Raw genomic sequence first — 18,722 nt, forward strand, 5'->3', positions numbered from 1 at the left:
GCGTTCACGTGATAGTTAGCTTGCGTTCCATTGCATTTCTGGAGTCAAAGGAATACTCCGGTTGGAACATTATTGAAGATTTGTTAAAAACATCCCAAAGACTGATGCTATACATCGTTTGACATGTTTCTACAGACTGTAACTGAAATTTTTGACTTTTTGTCTGAAACTAGTGATCGTGCGTCATGAATTTTGATTACTGGGCTAAACGTGCAAACAAAAGGGATGTATTTGGACAAATGATGGACTTCATCGAACAAAACAAACATTTATTGTGGAACTGGGATTCCTGGGAGTGCATTCTGATGAAGATCATCACAGGTAAGTGAATATTTATAATGCTATTTCTGACTTCTGTTGACTACACAACATGGTGGATATCTGTTTGGGTTGTTTTGGTCTCTGAGCGCTGTACTCAGATTATTGCATGGTGTGCTTTTTCCGTAAAGTTTTTTTGAAATCTGACACAGCGGTTGCATTAAGGAGTGTTGCATTAAGTGGATCTAAAATTCCATGCATAACAGTTGTATCTTTTAGCAATGTTTATTATGAGTATTTCTGTAAATTGATGTGGCTCTCTGCAAAATCACTGGATGTTTTGGAACTACTAAACATAACGCGCCAATGTAAACTCAGATTTTTGGATATAAATATGAACTTTACCGAACAATACATACATGTATTGTGTAACATGAAGTCCTATGAGTGTCATCTGATGAAGATCATCAAAGGTTAGTGTTTAATTTTATCTCTATTTCTGCTTTTTGTGACTCCTCTTTTTGGCTGGAAAAATGGCTGTGTTTTTCTGTGACTTGGCTCTGACCTAACATAATCGTTTGGTGTGCTTTCGTTGTAAAGCCTTTTTGAAATCAGACACTGCGGCTGGATTTACAACAAGTGTATCTTTAAAATGGTGTAAAATACTTGTATGTTTGAGGAATTTTAATTATGGGATTTCTGTTGTTTTGAATTTGGCGCCCTGCAGTTTCACTGGCTGTTGACGAGGTGGGACGCCACCGTCCCACATACCCTAGTGAGGTTAAGAAGCGCGGTTTAGCGGGTCATGTTTTGGGAGGACGCATGACTCGACCTTCGCCTCTCCCGAGCCCGTTGGGTAGTTGCAACGATGAGATAAGATCAAATTTGGGGTGAAAAAAAGGGGGTAAAATACAACGACAACAAAAAGCTTTAGCAAAAGGAATATGCTTGTTCACGCTAGCAACATAACAAACAATGGCAAACATTTTGCGTTTTGTCACAGGTGCTCTCCAGTGCACATCACAAGCTTTTTTGTGTGATCCTGTGGCTTATAACTAGAGGTCGACCGATTTAATCGGAATGGCCGATTTCAAGTTTTCATAACAATTGGAAATCGGTATTTATGAACAGCGATTTTGCCGATTTCTTTAAAAAAAAAAAATTTTTTTTTATTATTATTTATTATTATTTATTTTATTTTTTTATTATTATTTTTTTACACATTTATTTAACTAGGCAAGTCAGTTAAGAACACATTCTTATTTTCAATGACGGCCTAGGAACGGTGGGTTAACTGCCTTGTTCAGGGGCAGAACGACAGATTTTTACCTTGTCAGCTCAGGGATTCAATCTTGCAACCTTACGGTTAACTAGTCCAATGCTCTACTCACCTGCCTCACGAGGTGCCTGCCTGTTATGTGAATGCAGTAAGAAGCCAAGGTAAGTTGCTAGCTAGCATTAAACTTATCTTATAAAAAACAATCAATCAATCAATCAATCATAATCACTAGTTATAACTACACATGGTTGATGATATTACTAGTTTATCTAGTGTGTCCTGCGTTGCATATAATCGATGCGGTGCGCATTCGCGAAAAAGGACTGTCGTTGCTCCAACGTGTACCTAACCATAAACATCAATGCCGTTCTTAAATCAATACACAGAAGTATATATTTTTAAACCTGCATATTTAGCTAAAAGAAATCCAGGTTAGCAGGCAATATTAACCAGGTGAAATTGTGTCACTTCTCTTGCGTTCATTGCACGCAGAGTCAGGGTATATGCAACAGTTTGGGCCGCCTGGCTCGTTGCGAACTAATTTGCCAGAATTTTACGTAATTATGACATGTAACAGGAATATTTAGACTTATGGATGCCACCCGTTAGATAAAATACGGAACGGTTCCATATTTCACTGAAAGAATAAACGTTTTGTTTTCGAGATGATAGTTTCCGGATTCGACCATATTAATGACCTACGGCTCGTATTTCTGTGTGTTATTATGTTATAATTAAGTCTATGATTTGATATTTGATAGAGCAGTCTGAGCGGTGGAAGGCACCAGCAGGCTCGTAAGCATTCATTCAAACAGCACTTTCGTGCATTTTGCCAGCAGCTCTTCGCAATGCTTCAAGCATTTCACTGTTTATGACTTCAAGCCTATCAACTCCCGAGATTAGGCTGTTTAACCGATGTGAAATGGCTAGCTAGTTAGCGGGGTGCGCGCTAATAGCGTTTCAAAAGTCACTCGCTCTGAGACTTGGAGTAGTTGTTCCCCTTGCTCTGCATGGGTAACGCTGCTTCGAGGGTGGCTGTTGTCAATGTGTTCCTGGTTCGAGCCCAGATAGCGGCGAGGAGAGGGATGGAAGCTATACTGTTACACTGGCAATACTAAAGTGCCTATAAGAACATCCAATAGTCAAAGGTATATGAAATAAAAATGGTATAGAGAGAAATAGTCCTATAACTACAACCTAAAACTTCTTACCTGGGAATATTGAAAAAAAACTTCTTACCTTTCATATGTTCTCATGTTCTGAGCAAGGAACTTAAACGTTAGCTTTCTTACATGGCACATATTGCACTTTTACTTTCTTCTCCAACACTTTGTTTTTGCATTATTTAAACTAAATTGAACATGTTTCATTATTTATTTGAGGCTAAATTGATTTTATTGATGTATTATATTAAGTTAAAATAAGTGTTCATTCAGTATTGTTGTAATTGTCATTATTACAAATAAATAAATAAATCGGCCGATTTTAATCGGTATCGGCTTTTTTGGTCCTCCAATAATCGGTATCGGCGTTGAAAAATCATAGTCGGTCGACCTCTACTCATAACCTCTGCTTGCATTAGACAAATGATTTGACTGACTTCATCATATCTGTGGAATCGACTAGAATTATAAAATTGTATTTTTTGTCCTTACTCCAGTCTGACAGGAAGTGGACATGGCAAGAAAAGTACAGGGGAAGTAAACCAAGATTGCAATCAAATCTACCAATTTCAACGCCAATACGAGCAGTAAAGGTCATAGGCAATTTAAACTCCTTGTTTCACCTGTGTAGGACAAGAGGAAGTGACGTTTTATAAATGAGGATTAATCCCAAATGGCAACCTATTCTCTATAGTGTACTACTTTTGACCAAGGCACAGGAAAATCTTACCATTTAGGACGCAACCCTAGGTTTCTCTGCAAAGCAAAATGCGGTTGGAGCATGTTTGTTCACCTGTTATCCAAGGAATTGAGTCTTTGTGATTGGATAAGTTCTGTTATCTGAATCTGTCAATGGAGCATATCAGATATGATGACGCAAAGAATGGAAGAAATCTCAAATCCCGTGATTTTAAAATGTTACCCTGACTAAACAGTTTGCTCCTGTTTCTCTCTTCTGGATGTCCGTACATCTGGCCTACAGTACAACATGGTCTTGCTACTGTATAGGGACTTGTTATCAGGACAGTTGTAGCCTAACCATCACATTGCATATTATTGTGCATTTGAGCTACTAGGAGAACATTGTGTTCCTTCCTGTGTCCAGTAAAATGAGAAGGGTGGCAGATGTTTGCTGATGACTGTATGATCTCTCAGGGCTGGGGGATGCTCTGTAGTTCTCTACCTTTCCCTGGTGGTAATTAGGATTTTGTCAAGGCTTTTAGCAAGTACACTGTAATGTAGGAAGAATACCAGGCCTGGGTTAGCATGGCTGCTCAAATAACTAACTCAAGTCATGACCACTGTTAGTGGAAAATCACTCATTTTTTAAATATAAGTGCACTGTTACGGAAGGAATGAGGAGCAGCAACATTTCTGTGCTATGTTGTCTGCATTACATGGCCTACATAATTCAATGGTTTGTTGACGATGACAACAGTGACATTATATTCTACTGGTGATGAATATCAATGATGTGGTTCCTGTTTACTTTGAAGTCTGAATAGTTTTCTTGTAATGCTGAATAAATCTTCTAGTATCAGACCTGGGCTGGAGGGAGATCACAGGGTTTCTGTCTGGCTCACCTCGCCCAACGGGGATGCCAAAGTTCAGGGTATATTTTGGTCTGTGTTTCTCGGTGAAGGCTGTGTGTTGAGCTGAACAGGATGTCTCTGTGTGTTTATAGGAAGCTGGCTGAGGTACCATCAAATACTTTGTCTTCGGTTTCTGAGGTTTTCCTGTCAGTGCGAATATGACGTGTCTATACATGCTCTCATCAGATTCAATACAATCAGTGTTAGAACAAATCAATTGATCAAGGTATTGGAAATGTTTCAAAGTAGAGACATACTGTACGGTGGCCTCAAGGTTTCATCCTGCATTGGCAAGCTCTCAAGAGCCGATCTTATTATGTATCACGAGACCACAGCTGTTCCCCTCATTAGTATCTAGTTTCCTTGTGTCTTCCGTGCCTTCCATTTCTCTCTCACACTGTTTCCTCGTGTGTGTCCTATACAGGGTTGTGGAGGCAGCCGGCAGCATGGCCCAGTGGAACCAGTTGCAGCAGCTGGAGACCAGGTACCTGGAGCAGCTGTACCACCTGTACAGCGACAGCTTCCCCATGGAGCTCCGGCAGTTCCTCGCCCCCTGGATCGAAAGCCAGGATTGGTGTGTACTTTCCTAGTTCCTGTGGTTCACAACATCACTACAGAATGGGTACCTAGTACCTACAGCTCACTAGTACCACTGCTGCTGGCAACACTCGGCAGGATGACATGGCTCAAATGTTGACTTTAGTCATCAGTGTGGTATTGATTTCCCTCTACAGTCGTTTTGATTTATTTTGAAGTAGCATCAACAACTTTCCAGCTAGACTGTTAGCAGGGAACGTCAGGGAACAACACACAGGAAATGATTGTACTAATTGGCATCTCATGATGGCAAGTTGTCAGTTCTGCCAGGGAAAAGGGTACTTCCATATGAATTCAATAACTTTTTGATAGCACCCCTTTTGATTCGAACAAAACCTTCCATATACATTTGCCCATTGTGGAAGTGCTCCGAAAGTGACTTTTTGGACCTGAATACCAAAACCTTCAAGAGATAAAGGTGCTCAAAGTTGACCTATATTGCATACCCCACCATACCACGAGACATGTCTTCATCACTGGAAAAGATAAACGGTTGAGATTAATATAATTTAGAAGCTTACGAACAGGGTTGTCAAACTATTTTATAATTTCATTTTTTTACCTTTTAATGTCAATTATCAAAAAACACAAACTCCAGTGTTTTTTCATATTCGCATATGTTGCGGCTAAGAACCTATTTTTACATAATCTAAGGTTTTTGTGTTGTGCCCGCCATCGGTTGAGACACAACATGCTCATGAATACAGGTGGGTGTCATGTTTTGGCTGATAAATGTGCTCAAATGGGAAACTTTCAAATGGTACCACAAAGATGGTTGTAGGTCCACACACAGAGAATCTTGACTTAATGGGAATATGTTTTCAATTATACTGTCAATCATCCATAGGAAACCTATTGAAATATACATAATAGAATAGACATTACCATTTTTAAGTTGACATTCGTTGGTGGGTGGACCGGCAGTAATCTTTGTGGTAGTAATTTCACTGAACAAAAATATAAATGCAACATGCAACAATTTCAAAGATTTTACTGGGTTACAGTTCATATAAGGAAATCAGTCAATTGAAATTAATTAATTTGTCCCTAATCTATTGATTTCACATGACTGGGAATACTGATATGCATTTGTTGGTCATAGACACCTTAAAAAAAAGGTAGGGGCATGGCTCAGAAAACCAGTCAGTATTTGATGTGACCAGCATTTACCTCATGCAGCGCGGCACATCTCCTTCGCATAGAGTTGATCAGGCCATACTATTAATTATATTTCTATGATTGAAATGACACCCACCCTGTATTCAACAGCATGTTGTGTCTCAACCGATGGCGGCACAACACAAAAACCTCAGAGGATCTAAAGTAGGGTCTAAGCTACAACGTATGAACAAAATCGGAGTTTACACGTTTTTAGATCGTTGAAGTTAAAGATAAAAATATATATATGTTTTTATTAATAAAACAAATAAAATAATAAACAATCGTTTGACAACACTTTTAAATTATATCAAACTCAACCGTTGATATTTTCCATTGGTGAAGATATGGATGTCTCATGGTGTGCTGGGGAATGCCAAATGGTTAAACTTTGAGCGTGTTTTGGCATTCAGGTCCAAATAGTCACTTCCTGACAGCTTCTTCCATTGGCAGACATGTATGGAAAGTTTTGTTTAAAGCAAAAGTGATGCTGTCAAAAAGTGACTTCAAATGGATTTACCCAAGGCCATTTCAGTTCCCAAACTTCCTTGTTACCGTAAAAGTCTGTGCTCCTTATGCAAATATCTTTCAATCTTTCCTGCCAAATGGTTCTTAGTTTCATACCAAAGCAAATTAGATTCAGTGGGTCATATTTTCATATATATATATATATATATATATATATATATATATATATATATATATATATATAGAGAGAAAGATATATCATGGATATCAGTGCATTCGGGAAAGTAGTCCGGCCCCTTTCCCTTTTTCCACATTTTGTTACATTACAGCCTTATTCTAAAATGGATTAAATTAAAACATGTCCTCAGCAATCTACATGCTCCCCATCCAACCTGACAGAGCTTGAGAGGATCTGCAGAGAAGAATATGAGAATCTTCCCAAATACAGGTGTGCCAAGCTTGTAACGTCATACCCAAGAAGACTCAAGGCTGTAATCACAGCCAAAGGTGCTTCAACAAAGTACTGAGTAAAGGGTCTGAATACTTATGTAATGTGATATTTCAGTTTTTTTTTTAAATATATACTTTTGCAAACCTTTCTAAAACCTGTTTTTGCTTTGTCATTATGGGCTATTGTGTGTAGATTGAGGGGGGAGGGACAATTGAATCAATTTTAGAATTAGGCTGTAATGTGGTCTGAATGCATTGCATTCGGAAAGCATATCATATCTTATCTGTGGATTAATTTTTTACAATTTGTTTGACTAATAACTAGAGATATGAACATTATTAGAGGCTAGGTTGTTACTATAGGTTGTTCTCAATACCCTACCTGGTTAATTAAAGAAAAAAAGCTTTTGCTAAACCACTCTCTATATGCTCTATGCAGGGCGTACGCAGCGAACAAGGAGTCCCACGCCACGCTGGTGTTCCACAACCTGCTGGGGGAGATTGACCAGCAGTACAGCCGCTTCCTGCAGGAGAACAACGTGCTCTACCAGCACAACCTGCGACGCATTAAGCAGCACCTGCAGTCCAAGTACCTGGAGAAACCTATGGAGATCGCCCGCATTGTGGCCCGCTGCCTCTGGGAAGAGCAGAGGCTGTTGCAGACCGCCACCACCGCCGCACAGGACGGAACGACGTCTCACCCGTCTGGCACTGTGGTGACGGAGAAACAACAGATCCTGGAGCACAACCTGCAGGACATCAGGAAGAGGGTGCAGGTGAGACTGCAACATGTTTAGTCCAAAGAATATGTGGTTTTACACAGGCATGTTATTTAAGACCTCATTTGATTTACATGCTTTGCTTGTTACTTTGCTATAGGATATGGAACAAAAGATGAAGATGCTTGAGAATCTCCAGGATGATTTTGACTTCAACTACAAGACCCTTAAAAGTCAGGGTGGTAAGTTTCACTTTTAATATTACATACAATTCTAGATTTATTTTTATTGAATTTTATCTGAATTCATGGATAGGAATTGAGTCTGTTAGAGGCTCTAATTTTATACTCCACTACTACTATTTATTTTGCTTGTTGTTTTGAAACTCTGACCCACCATCAAATACTACCAAATATCACTGACTCTTAAATCTACAGATAACCCACCCAACTCCTCTCCTATTTGCTCAGAGTTGTCCCAGGACATGAATGGGAACAGCCAGGCGGCAGCCACCAGGCAGAAGATGTCTCAGCTGGAACAGATGCTGAGTGCTCTGGACCAGCTCAGGAGGGTAGGGCCCTTATACACCCCTCCTTAGTGTCCATCTGACCCTACATCGTACACCCCTTCTTGGAGGGTCCTAATACCCTGAATCAGGATAGTCAGAATTTCTGCGATAAGTAGGCTAGGCTAGTTGACATTCTGCTCGAACCACATACGTGTGCAATAAATGACATAAACCTGCATATTTACATGTTTGTTAAATAGTAAGCTATAGAGTTGGGTTAGTCATTCTCTAATTCTCAGCAGCAAGCTCAAACTGTCTGCCCCAAGCAGCCTGCTTCCCTATCCGTTGCAGCCCCGACATAAACATTTGGACTCAGCAGCAGTACCTTTCACTACACATGCAGAGATCTGTGATATGTGTGTTGACATTAATGTGTGCTCGTTCCTTCATTTTCAATTGAGTTAAATGAATATTCATGCTGCTGTCAGGCACTAGATATTTATGAGCGAGATGAGGAGGGCGATAATAGCTGTCTAATATTGGAGAATGTGAGGCTGGAGACTATTTAGTTTAAATTTCCCTGAGGCCAAAATTGTAAAACAAATTCACTAATCATGTTGTCTAACATGATAATCATCCTAAGAATTGTGTGCAATATATAATCGTAGCCTCGACGTTCGAGAACCGGGCCAGCAACCGGAGGGTTGTCGGTTCGAATCCTAGTGCTGGCAGGGAGTGAGCTGGCAACCGGTGGGTTGGTGCAAGGAATTTAACCCCCTAAACTGCTCATTGGGCGCTGCACTGTGGCTGATGTCCATCTTGTGTGGATTAATAAAATGTATCTTAAAAGTAATTCCAGAGCCCCCTGAATATGACTTTAACACTGGTTAAATCAGTGTCTGACAGATGTGCCGTTGTCCCTCTCTGTTGTAGCAAATTGTGACTGAAATGGCAGGGCTGCTGTCAGCCATGGACTTTGTCCAGAAGAACCTGACCGATGACGAGCTGGCTGACTGGAAGAGGAGGCAGCAGATTGCCTGCATCGGAGGACCACCCAACATTTGCCTGGACCGCTTGGAGACATGGTCAGTTACCATTAGTAGCCTTTACTTTCCACGTTAAAATGATTTTATGTGCCCTCCCCATGACCGTACACCATCTCCCCCAACACTCATGTAGAGTAAACGTCAGAGTGGCGAAGAAGGAGAAGTTGCTGTTATTGGTAGTCAATACAAGACACCATAAGATTAAATTGTAGTTCCAAAAGTGTTTAACAAACAAAGTAGCACTGCCATAATGAGGGACCTAGATTAACCTTTGTGACCTCTAGGATTACTTCCCTGGCTGAGTCTCAGCTGCAGATCCGCCAGCAGATCAAGAAGCTGGAGGAGCTCCAGCAGAAGGTGTCCTATAAGGGAGACCCCATCATCCAGCACCGGCCCGCTCTGGAGGAGAAGATAGTGGACTTGTTCAGAACCCTCATGAAGAGGTGGGGAGCTTCTCTTTTAGCTTCAATATCTATCACATGTCCAGATGGTTTGGATATTTATTATAGGATCAAATGTGCATAATATTCAGATGTTTTGTATACATGGCATAGCCTTTTGGCAAATATGGAGATATTTTATTATGATGGGCATTAGATGAGGCTTCAGAGTTTTGTCTATCACAGACTTCCATTGTGCTCTAATGCACCGCCTCTTATCTGGTCGTTGTGTTGCAGTGCGTTCGTGGTGGAAAGGCAGCCTTGTATGCCCATGCATCCAGACAGACCACTGGTCATCAAGACAGGTGTGCAGTTCACCAACAAAGTCAGGTAAGAGGAGCTGCGGGACAACTCAATGGCACCAGTTGATGACTATGTTGAATACAAAACTGCCTTATTTGATGTCTTTGGCGTTTGCTTTATGTGCTCTCACCAAATGTTATTTTCCAAATCTTTTCTCTCTTTTCAGATTACTGGTGAAGTTTCCAGAATTGAATTACCAGCTGAAGATCAAAGTTATTATTGATAAGTGAGTTTTGCATGCCTTGCGTCCATCACTCCCACGATCATGTCCGATTTGCGTGGAACACCACGATCGACTCAGTCCCAGGGAAGTTGTGAATTGATCTCTATTGTTTGTTTCTCAGGGAATCTGGGGATGTGGCTGCCATTCGAGGGTAAGTGACTTTAACGTTACGTTGAAACCCTGTGTCTCCTACGCTATCAATATTAGAATGTCCCTTTTGCCATGGAGCCTTTGAATAACCTACCCTACCTTCTGTACACTGCTTCTCCCAGGTCCCGAAAGTTCAACATCCTAGGTACCAACACCAAGGTGATGAACATGGAGGAGTCCAACAACGGCAGTCTGTCAGCAGAGTTCAAACACCTGGTGAGTGGCTGTCTGTCAGTATAGTGGTGAGTCGAGTGTGGTACTGTACAGTATGTGCCTTGACTGATAACTGCCCTTCCCTTTCAGACCCTGAGGGAACAGAGGTGTGGCAATGGTGGCAGGACCAACAGTGATGTGAGTCCCACACTCAATCTTGAATGCTCCTTTTCTTATGGTGACTGATGTGGCTATACTGTTAACTTAAACTTATCATTTGGGGAATTGATAGTACCCATTGTCATCAGTATTGATAGTAGCAGTAGCATCAAATCGACCTATAACCCTGACTGTCCTGTTCCTCCCCAGGCCTCCCTGATCGTTACAGAGGAGCTCCACCTCATCACCTTTGAGACCGAGGTCTACCACCAGGGCTTGAAGATCGACCTGGAGGTGAGACCTAGCTCAGCTCTCTACCCGTGTGCACACAGGCTGCTTGGGGAGTTGCTGTTGTGCTTCCTGACTCCCAGGTGGTCTTTGTCAAGTCTCATTATGGCGACACCAAACACTCAGCATGTAGTCCCCTAACTCCACCTTAATCCTACGTCAGCAGTAATTGCATGGAGATTAGATATTTAAGGCCACGAGTTAGCTCTGCCACACACGCGAGCCAATAGACAAAAATAGTCATTATCATTAGCTTGATGGTGCCCTAGGCTTCCAGGGGCCTGGCTCTGCTCTCCCCATGCACAGAATACCAATGAGCTGATTCAGTAATCACACTTGTTCTCCATGCTTTCCCTACTGTTGCTTCTCCTCGCCCCATCATCCCTCCCCTCAACCCCCGGCCGGTGGAGCGTGTCCAGGGGTAATCCGTCTCTGACCCGCTCTACACCTCCCTCTGATATCACCGTAGCTAGCCCAAGCCCCCTGCTGGGACACAGGAATCATTCATCTAATGGTTATGTCCTGCAGGGCTTTGTGTTGAGCTCAACACTGCGGCGATGCCCCACCCTGAACACAGCAGTGTGAAAATGCATTAGCCAGGATAATTAACACATTAGCATTGAGAAATGGAGGGAAATTAGCGTGCGTGCGTTTGAGTGAGAGGGTTTGACACTCCCACGTTGTGAAATAATTGATCACAACACTCCGTCTTCTATAAATGACACCATTTAGCGAGGCGAGGGGTGCTGCTGTGTGATTGAAGACTTCATTCTCAGTGAGGGGCTAAGCACTCCATGTCTCTGCCATCTCACTCAGGACACGGACAGCTTTTCCTCCCGTACGGCCGACCTACTTTGTCACAGCAATCCAAAGAATAATAGTATTAAATGAATGTATTAAATGGCATTTCATGTCAGACTTGAATAGAATGACCGAACAACCTAGGTTAGTTTTGAAAGCCTGGCAAAAGGTGCTTCTGCTCCATACGTATATCCTAATTGAGCCTACGTCCAGGTTAACCATTCTTCATGCGTTTTCTCTATGGTCCATTAGACCCATTCTCTACCAGTGGTGGTCATCTCCAACATCTGCCAGATGCCCAACGCCTGGGCCTCCATCCTGTGGTACAACATGCTGACCAACCACCCCAAGGTAAGACGGCTAGCGTCACCTCGCGTCAGACCGCTGTCCTGTAACTTCTGTCCCCCAAATACAGTCTCATTGATATCATCTTTACTGTGGCATGCCTTCTTTGCATTGGCATCTGTCATGAAGAGGGTTAAAATGTGTGTGAAATCCAGCTTGACCTCCTCTTCCTGTTGTCATGTCCTATAGAATGTGAACTTCTTCACCAAGCCTCCGGTGGGGACGTGGGATCAGGTAGCGGAGGTGCTGAGCTGGCAGTTCTCCTCCACCACTAAGAGAGGCCTGACCATCGAGCAGCTCACCACCCTGGCTGAGAAACTACTAGGTGAGGAACCTTTCTGTCTGCAACTCTACCTTCATCTGGATTGGATGGCTCCATAGCAATAGAATGATGTCTATCACAGAACATTGAATGAGAGTCGGAATGAGTGTCCAACTCCAGTAAATATATTTCTATGGATGGTCTGTATGGCGTCAATGCCTACTAAATGTGTTTGTGTTGTTTGTCTAGGGCCGTGTGTGAACTACTCTGGATGCCAGATCACCTGGGCCAAGTTCTGCAAAGTATGTCCTTGCCCAATCAGTCTCTATTGATGTGTTGTTATAGCTATCTATCTGTCGTAAACAACTTCACAGTTTGAATTGATTAGTTCCTCCTTTGTCCTTCAGGAGAACATGGCGGGTAAAGGCTTCTCTTTCTGGGTATGGCTGGACAACATCATCGACCTGGTCAAGAAGTACATCCTGGCTTTGTGGAATGAAGGGTGAGAGGTCGCTTCTGTTTGTTAACCGACTTGTTACTGGAACAGCTGGGCAAAATCCAAGTTGGAGGGAGTTGAGTTCATGACATTGAGTTCATATGAGCACTGCTGAGAACTGTAATACTGAGCCGTTGAACCCTAGATAGCGGGAAACTGGATTGAGGAGGAGTACAGGTTTTAGGGTAAATGCGCAAGTGTCAAGTGTAATGCAGTTAAATTGTCTTTCTCTGGCTTATCCGTTGTAAGTGACAATAAAAAAAATGTCATATTTTTCTCTCTGCTCTCTCTCTCTCTGCAGGTATATTCTGGGTTTCATCAGTAAGGAGAGGGAGAGGGCCATCCTGAGCCCTAAGCCTCCTGGCACCTTCCTGCTGCGCTTCAGTGAGAGCAGTAAGGAGGGAGGCATCACCTTCACCTGGGTGGAGAAGGACATCAGTGGTAAGAGGACAGTGTGTTGGGCTGGCTGGCGCTCTGTCTCTTTCTCGCTTTTCTACTGTGCATGTCATTTGGTCTTTGTCTGAGCTAAATAATGTGCAACATAATCTCATTATTGCTCTCGTGACATGGTTTCATATCCCTCTCATTCTCTCTGTGTGTCTGTAGGGAAGACTCAGATCCAGTCGGTGGAGCCTTACACCAAGCAGCAGCTCAACAGCATGTCCTTTGCGGAGATCATTATGGGATACAAGATCATGGACGCCACCAACATCCTGGTGTCTCCGCTGGTCTACCTCTTCCCAGAGATCCCCAAGGAGGACGCCTTCGGGAAGTACTGCCGACCGGAAGCTGCTCCAGAGGCTGAACTCGGAGACCCGTGTAGTAGTAAGTCAATCAGGAAGTTGAACGTATTGTCATGAAAACTGTGGGATGAGTTAATGGGAGAAGATCTGGAAGTACCTCCATAATGAATACTTCTTTACCGTTTTGGAGGTTGGTGCTTTGTGAGATGGGGAATATTTTGATCTGTGTGTAAGTTAAAAGGTGTTTTGTTTTTCTCCCACAGCCATTCAACCATACTTAAAGACAAAGTTCATCTGTGTAACCCCGTAAGTATCCACTTTCCTTGAGAGCTGTTAGTGTTCAATTCCCTCATAGGAGTTAGTTAATGCTCCTAAGTGACTTCACACTAGGTTGTGTAATGGAAACTGGGACCGTCATGTTGCAAAATGTTTAACTCTTCTTTCTTCTACGAAATGTTTTGAGTGTCCTCCACAACATCCCCTTGTTGGCTTCTTGTAAGAGGGGGGGGGGAGTTTTACCCTGGAAGAGTGGTTCCCAGATCGTTCCTATATAGTCATCACCAACAAACTGACAGACGGATTCACTATTAGTCCGTGTCTTTCCCTTATTTATACAGTCGTTGGTCTGGCCTGGGGACAGTAGAACAGGAAGCACAGGACTGTAGGCAGGCAGGAGCAAAGTGTACACATCTCTCTAGACAAAGCAGAGTGGAGGAAGCAAGTAACGATCCCCAGACAAGCATACAGATCACTGATACGAATCGCTCAACACAACACCACTAATAGAACCAAAGAGAGAGCTTTCCTTGCACATCTAAGGGAACAGACAGAGTGTGTGTGAGGTGTTCTGAAGCCCATGCAGTGCTCTCTATTCCGGGACGGAGAGGGTGTGTATGAGTTTAGCAGAGGGATCAGAAGGGTGTGTATACTGGCTAACCCAGAGGTGGAGGTACTGTTTTCGGGGGGTGTAGCAGCGTTGGAGAGGTTTGCTCAGTGAGAACCTGACCTGTCTCTGTAGGATTAGATGAGTATGTGTACTACATAGGTAGAGGTGTCTGTTGGGGTGGAGGGGGGGGTGTTGGAGAGAATTGCTCAGTGAGATCCTGACCTGTCTCCGTAGGTGCCCTTCCGTGTTCATGGACTTTCCGGACAGCGAGCTGCTTGGGAACGGGATATTCCCTGGGTAGGCAGTGGGGGGATGGCATGTAGGGCTGTGTGTGTGTTTCTCTACGTATGTGTGTGAGAGGGTGGGTGAGACTCAGACAAGGAATGGAGTAATAAGTCTCTCGGCCTCCTCATTTAGACCCCCCCCCCCCCTTCCCCCCCACCGTTTTGTTTCCAACTCACTGCCACTCTCCTTGGTTCGAACACCACAGCATCTTCCAGTCATAGTATATGCAGCCATTTTGAGTTGGGTTCATTCTACTCAATGATGGCTTCCCTTTCCCAATCACATCCTCAGTAGATCATTCACCTTTCAAACTCCATTTTAAGTCTACGTACTGGTGTCATGACCACTCCATTAAAATCAGTCCACACTGGCCATGTGTAGTTTACAGCTTGATAATGGTATCAAAACGGTCCCCACTTCACAGTCATTATGAACGGGCTAGAACAGCAGGAGGGGAGAAGAGGCTGTGGATTGATAGGCTGTAGACTGAAGGGCTCATTAGAAGTGCCTTCAGTGGAGATGAACTCCTAAAGCCCTAACGTTGGTCCTTCCTTTAGTTCTCCACCGCGGGAAGTCGGTGTCCCCTTATTTGGGGAGGACGGGCTCGTGGTAATGGCTGGAGCCGTATCAGTGGAATGGTATTAAATACGTCAAACACATGGTTTGATGCCATTCCATTCGCTCTGTTCCAGTCATTATGATGAGCCGTCCTCCCCTCAGCAGCCTCCACTGTTCTCCACATATGTTGTGAGACGTCATTGCACTTTTAGAATGGAATGTCTGTCAGAAAACCCTCTGGTTTTGGTGTGTTTCTGCCCACTGGCCTGCTCTAACAAACTAGATTGTCTAGAATACTTGTCATTAACATTCCCACTAACAATCCCAGCATCCTTATGTGACAATGTGCTCAGTGCTGCCCCCAAGAGGAGAAGTTGTTTCTCTCTCTCATTCACACATCTACTGCTCTCCTTTCCCCCTTTCTTTCTGCTACTGTAGTCTAACTTCAGTAATTCGTTTGCCACTGGGAAGCACATTGACACATAGTGGCTGAACTGTCCTAACCTGTCACTAATCCGACCCAGTCAACACTGAACTACTTGATTCATGTATTTAAACCTGTAATAATGTGGAGTATTGTCATTTTCTATGGTGACATAACAGCAGTGATGATGATGAAAATGACTTGCGCACTGGAAGTAGACTGACAGTTAGCTTATCGCTTGTGGTAAAAAGGACATAGAGGTCTAATCACTATGACGTCTGTGTGTGACTGTATGTGTGTTAACATGTAGTCTTGGTGTCTCTCTCTTCTCCTGTATTGTCTTGTTGCAGCACTAACTCTGGTAACACCAGTGACCTGTTTCCCATGTCCCCTCGCACCCTGGACTCGCTGATGCACAATGAGGCTGAGGCCAACCCTGGCCCACTGGGTAAGTCCTAACACACACGCACACAAACACACACATGCACATACTCGTACTGTGCTTGCATGTGAGGCAAGGTTTAACTTGTTTTAATGGCAGCCCTCTTGCTTTCTGTCTTCCCAGACTCCCTCACTCTGGACATGGAGTTGAGTTCTGATGTGGCGTCACCCATGTGAAGAGACGAATGAGCCAGACTCATTTTTAAATCTTTTAACTCCCCGTTTTAAAAAATATATATAATCCACAGGTACCTCTGTCCCATATTGTGAAAGGGAACAAGATACATTACATTTAGCCACTTGTTTTGTTCTTTACCTTTCACCTTAATGCCTAAAAACACACATACAGTGTCATTGCGCAAAATGGTATGCAGAATCATCTGGATATGTGTGCATCAAAATTAAAACATTCACCTTCTGCTACCATTTCTGTCAAGCCATCGACGCATACAGTTTGATGCATATGTTAGATAAAGGCAAATGTAGCGTTCCATTGGAAAGGAATGTACTTTAGGTGTACCAAAATGCAATGACGCTATCGGTGTGATCGAGGCGTTGGTGTCAATGTTTCGAAAAGCCACGTCTCAGTCCCTGTGGGTGTTTCACAAAGTACCTTATTTAAATTGTAGATTTTTTTTTATACAAAAGTATATATTTTTTCCCTTGACCTTCTTTTAAAATGGTTTTGATCTCAACCTTCATTTATGAACCAGCGCTTTTGTTTTTATAAGAATGTCTAAAGAGGAAGATTGCTGTCTAGCTTTTCAAAGATAAGTTATTTGTTAGCTTCATAGTTCTCAATTACCTATTATATGATAACCTTTTTGGTAGTCCGTCTGTCTGTGTCCCATGTCATTCTCTATTGAAGGGGACACCTGTATCTTTATTTTTATTTGATTGAGAAATATCCTGGTCCATTCTTTCCGATTTGTATCTTATTCCTTATTACAAAAAACCTGCATCTAGAATCTCACTAACACGAGTCAGTAATATGTGTTTGTAAAAACCAAGGAGATGAGAACCAAGGTGACTAGTGAATTTGTTAATTGAACATTCATTCATATAGGTAGTTTATGTGAATGGCGCTTGTTTTTGTTTTAGGTGTCTGAAATGGCATTGATAATGGCAGGATATTTCTCTGACCTTCTCTCCTGTCTCAGCCTGGGCTCAGCCCTGCTCTCAGCTGGCAGGCAGCATGTCTCAGTTGAAGGGAAGATACTGATTTCTTCCCTGGATTGTAAGAGCACGTTGACGTTTGTCATGAATCTTGCCCTGAGCAATTTCCACTAGCTGGACCAGCTGCAAATTCAAAATTGGCGACGTAAAAATGTATGAAAAGAAAAATTACCTTTTTTTCCTTAATTTAAGGTTGGGGTTATCAGTGTGGGTTAGGGTTGGGATTAAAATCTGATTTTATGACTGTGGCTGTGCCAGCTTGTGACCACTGCAGAGCTCCCTCCAGGACAAGATTGATGACAATGAATGCAAACCTGTTATTGTAGATAGAAATGTACATTATTCTTTGGTGTTTTGAATTCATACATACCCCCTTGTCCTTCATAGTTTGTCATAATGAGAATACCATTTGTTGTTTTCATTAAACCATAACAATAGAGATGATCATTGCCGCAGTACTGCACTAGTCTTTTCCTAAATGGTTTATGTAGTGCCTTTCTCATACCGTATGAATGATTTATTTTAAGCTAACACTTCTTGTATGTGTTGACCTTGTTTTTTTTGTAATTTGCATAATGTTAGTATCAGTTTCAAGTGATATTTCACTATTCTGTTTGACTATATGCGCATGATGTGATGCCACATCACACACACACAACACCACACTTGTCCATCACTTCCTGACTTAAGTGCTCAGTTGAATCGGTAATTGAGTTCACTCTGTAGATGTTATTTGAAAAAAGATATCTGTAAATTATGCTGTAATTAATCTTCTATTTGTTTAAAAATCATAAAAACAAAAAAATGTATATCTCATGGACTCATGTTTGCCTATCTTGTTATTTGATTTTCCCTGTTTGATTGAGGTCTTCATGATGATTTTTTTTTACCCGTGAGCCAGTTGCATATCTTAAATGTATATTTACCTATGTGTTTGCAAACAAGCTCTCATACGTTGCAGCTCTGTCACTCGGTCGAATATGGTAGTGAGAAGATGGAACGAGATGGATTTTGGCTGACATTCTGCAAATTTTCTCATCGATTAAACATTTGATCTCAATACAGTTTGATGTTCCCAAAACTAGAATCTGTTTTGAACAAAGGTTAGACTTTACCCTTTGCAAAAAATTTTTTTTTAAATCTAATTGTTTAGAGTGCAAAGGCGAATTGCACACAAGCACTTCACAAAGTAGGCATTCCCTAAAGGAAATATGCAGATGATGGTAGAACGCGCCAATAGGATCTCGCTAGCTCGTGCTTAGCTCTGCCCACCTTGCTTGTTTTGCCCACTGGCTCATTTGTTCCTGTTAGACCACAGCCTGTCGTTTCTATCTTGGTTTAGTTGTAAAAA

At 42.4% G+C, this 18,722-nt stretch overlaps 1 protein-coding gene across 7 annotated transcripts in view; it reads left to right on the forward strand.

Annotated features, from left to right (window-relative positions):
* Positions 1–18,191, forward strand: part of LOC139578629 (signal transducer and activator of transcription 3) — a 29,889-nt gene extending 11,698 nt beyond the window's left edge. Inside the window, exons 2-23 of one of the 7 annotated variants that reach the window (XM_071406492.1) lie at positions 4,717–4,866; positions 7,405–7,741; positions 7,845–7,926; positions 8,122–8,255; positions 9,126–9,277; positions 9,523–9,681; positions 9,916–10,008; positions 10,148–10,207; positions 10,326–10,355; positions 10,477–10,570; positions 10,658–10,705; positions 10,877–10,960; positions 12,008–12,106; positions 12,290–12,425; positions 12,612–12,664; positions 12,770–12,864; positions 13,160–13,299; positions 13,465–13,683; positions 13,865–13,907; positions 14,722–14,784; positions 16,105–16,202; positions 16,296–18,191. In XM_071406492.1, the coding sequence (XP_071262593.1) occupies positions 4,739–4,866; positions 7,405–7,741; positions 7,845–7,926; positions 8,122–8,255; positions 9,126–9,277; positions 9,523–9,681; positions 9,916–10,008; positions 10,148–10,207; positions 10,326–10,355; positions 10,477–10,570; positions 10,658–10,705; positions 10,877–10,960; positions 12,008–12,106; positions 12,290–12,425; positions 12,612–12,664; positions 12,770–12,864; positions 13,160–13,299; positions 13,465–13,683; positions 13,865–13,907; positions 14,722–14,784; positions 16,105–16,202; positions 16,296–16,372 (2,424 nt within the window). In that variant the 5' untranslated portion in view covers positions 4,717–4,738 and the 3' untranslated portion in view covers positions 16,373–18,191. The remainder of the gene's footprint in view (positions 1–4,716; positions 4,867–7,404; positions 7,742–7,844; positions 7,927–8,121; positions 8,256–9,125; positions 9,278–9,522; positions 9,682–9,915; positions 10,009–10,147; positions 10,208–10,325; positions 10,356–10,476; positions 10,571–10,657; positions 10,706–10,876; positions 10,961–12,007; positions 12,107–12,289; positions 12,426–12,611; positions 12,665–12,769; positions 12,865–13,159; positions 13,300–13,464; positions 13,684–13,864; positions 13,908–14,721; positions 14,785–16,104; positions 16,203–16,295) is intronic. The other 6 variants (XM_071406509.1, XM_071406501.1, XM_071406517.1 and 3 more) reach the window with 6 other exon arrangements.
* Positions 18,192–18,722: the final 531 nt, after the last annotated feature.

Source organism: Salvelinus alpinus, chromosome 1, assembly GCF_045679555.1.
Source record: "Salvelinus alpinus chromosome 1, SLU_Salpinus.1, whole genome shotgun sequence".
NCBI classification, from domain to species: Eukaryota; Metazoa; Chordata; class Actinopteri; order Salmoniformes; family Salmonidae; genus Salvelinus; species Salvelinus alpinus.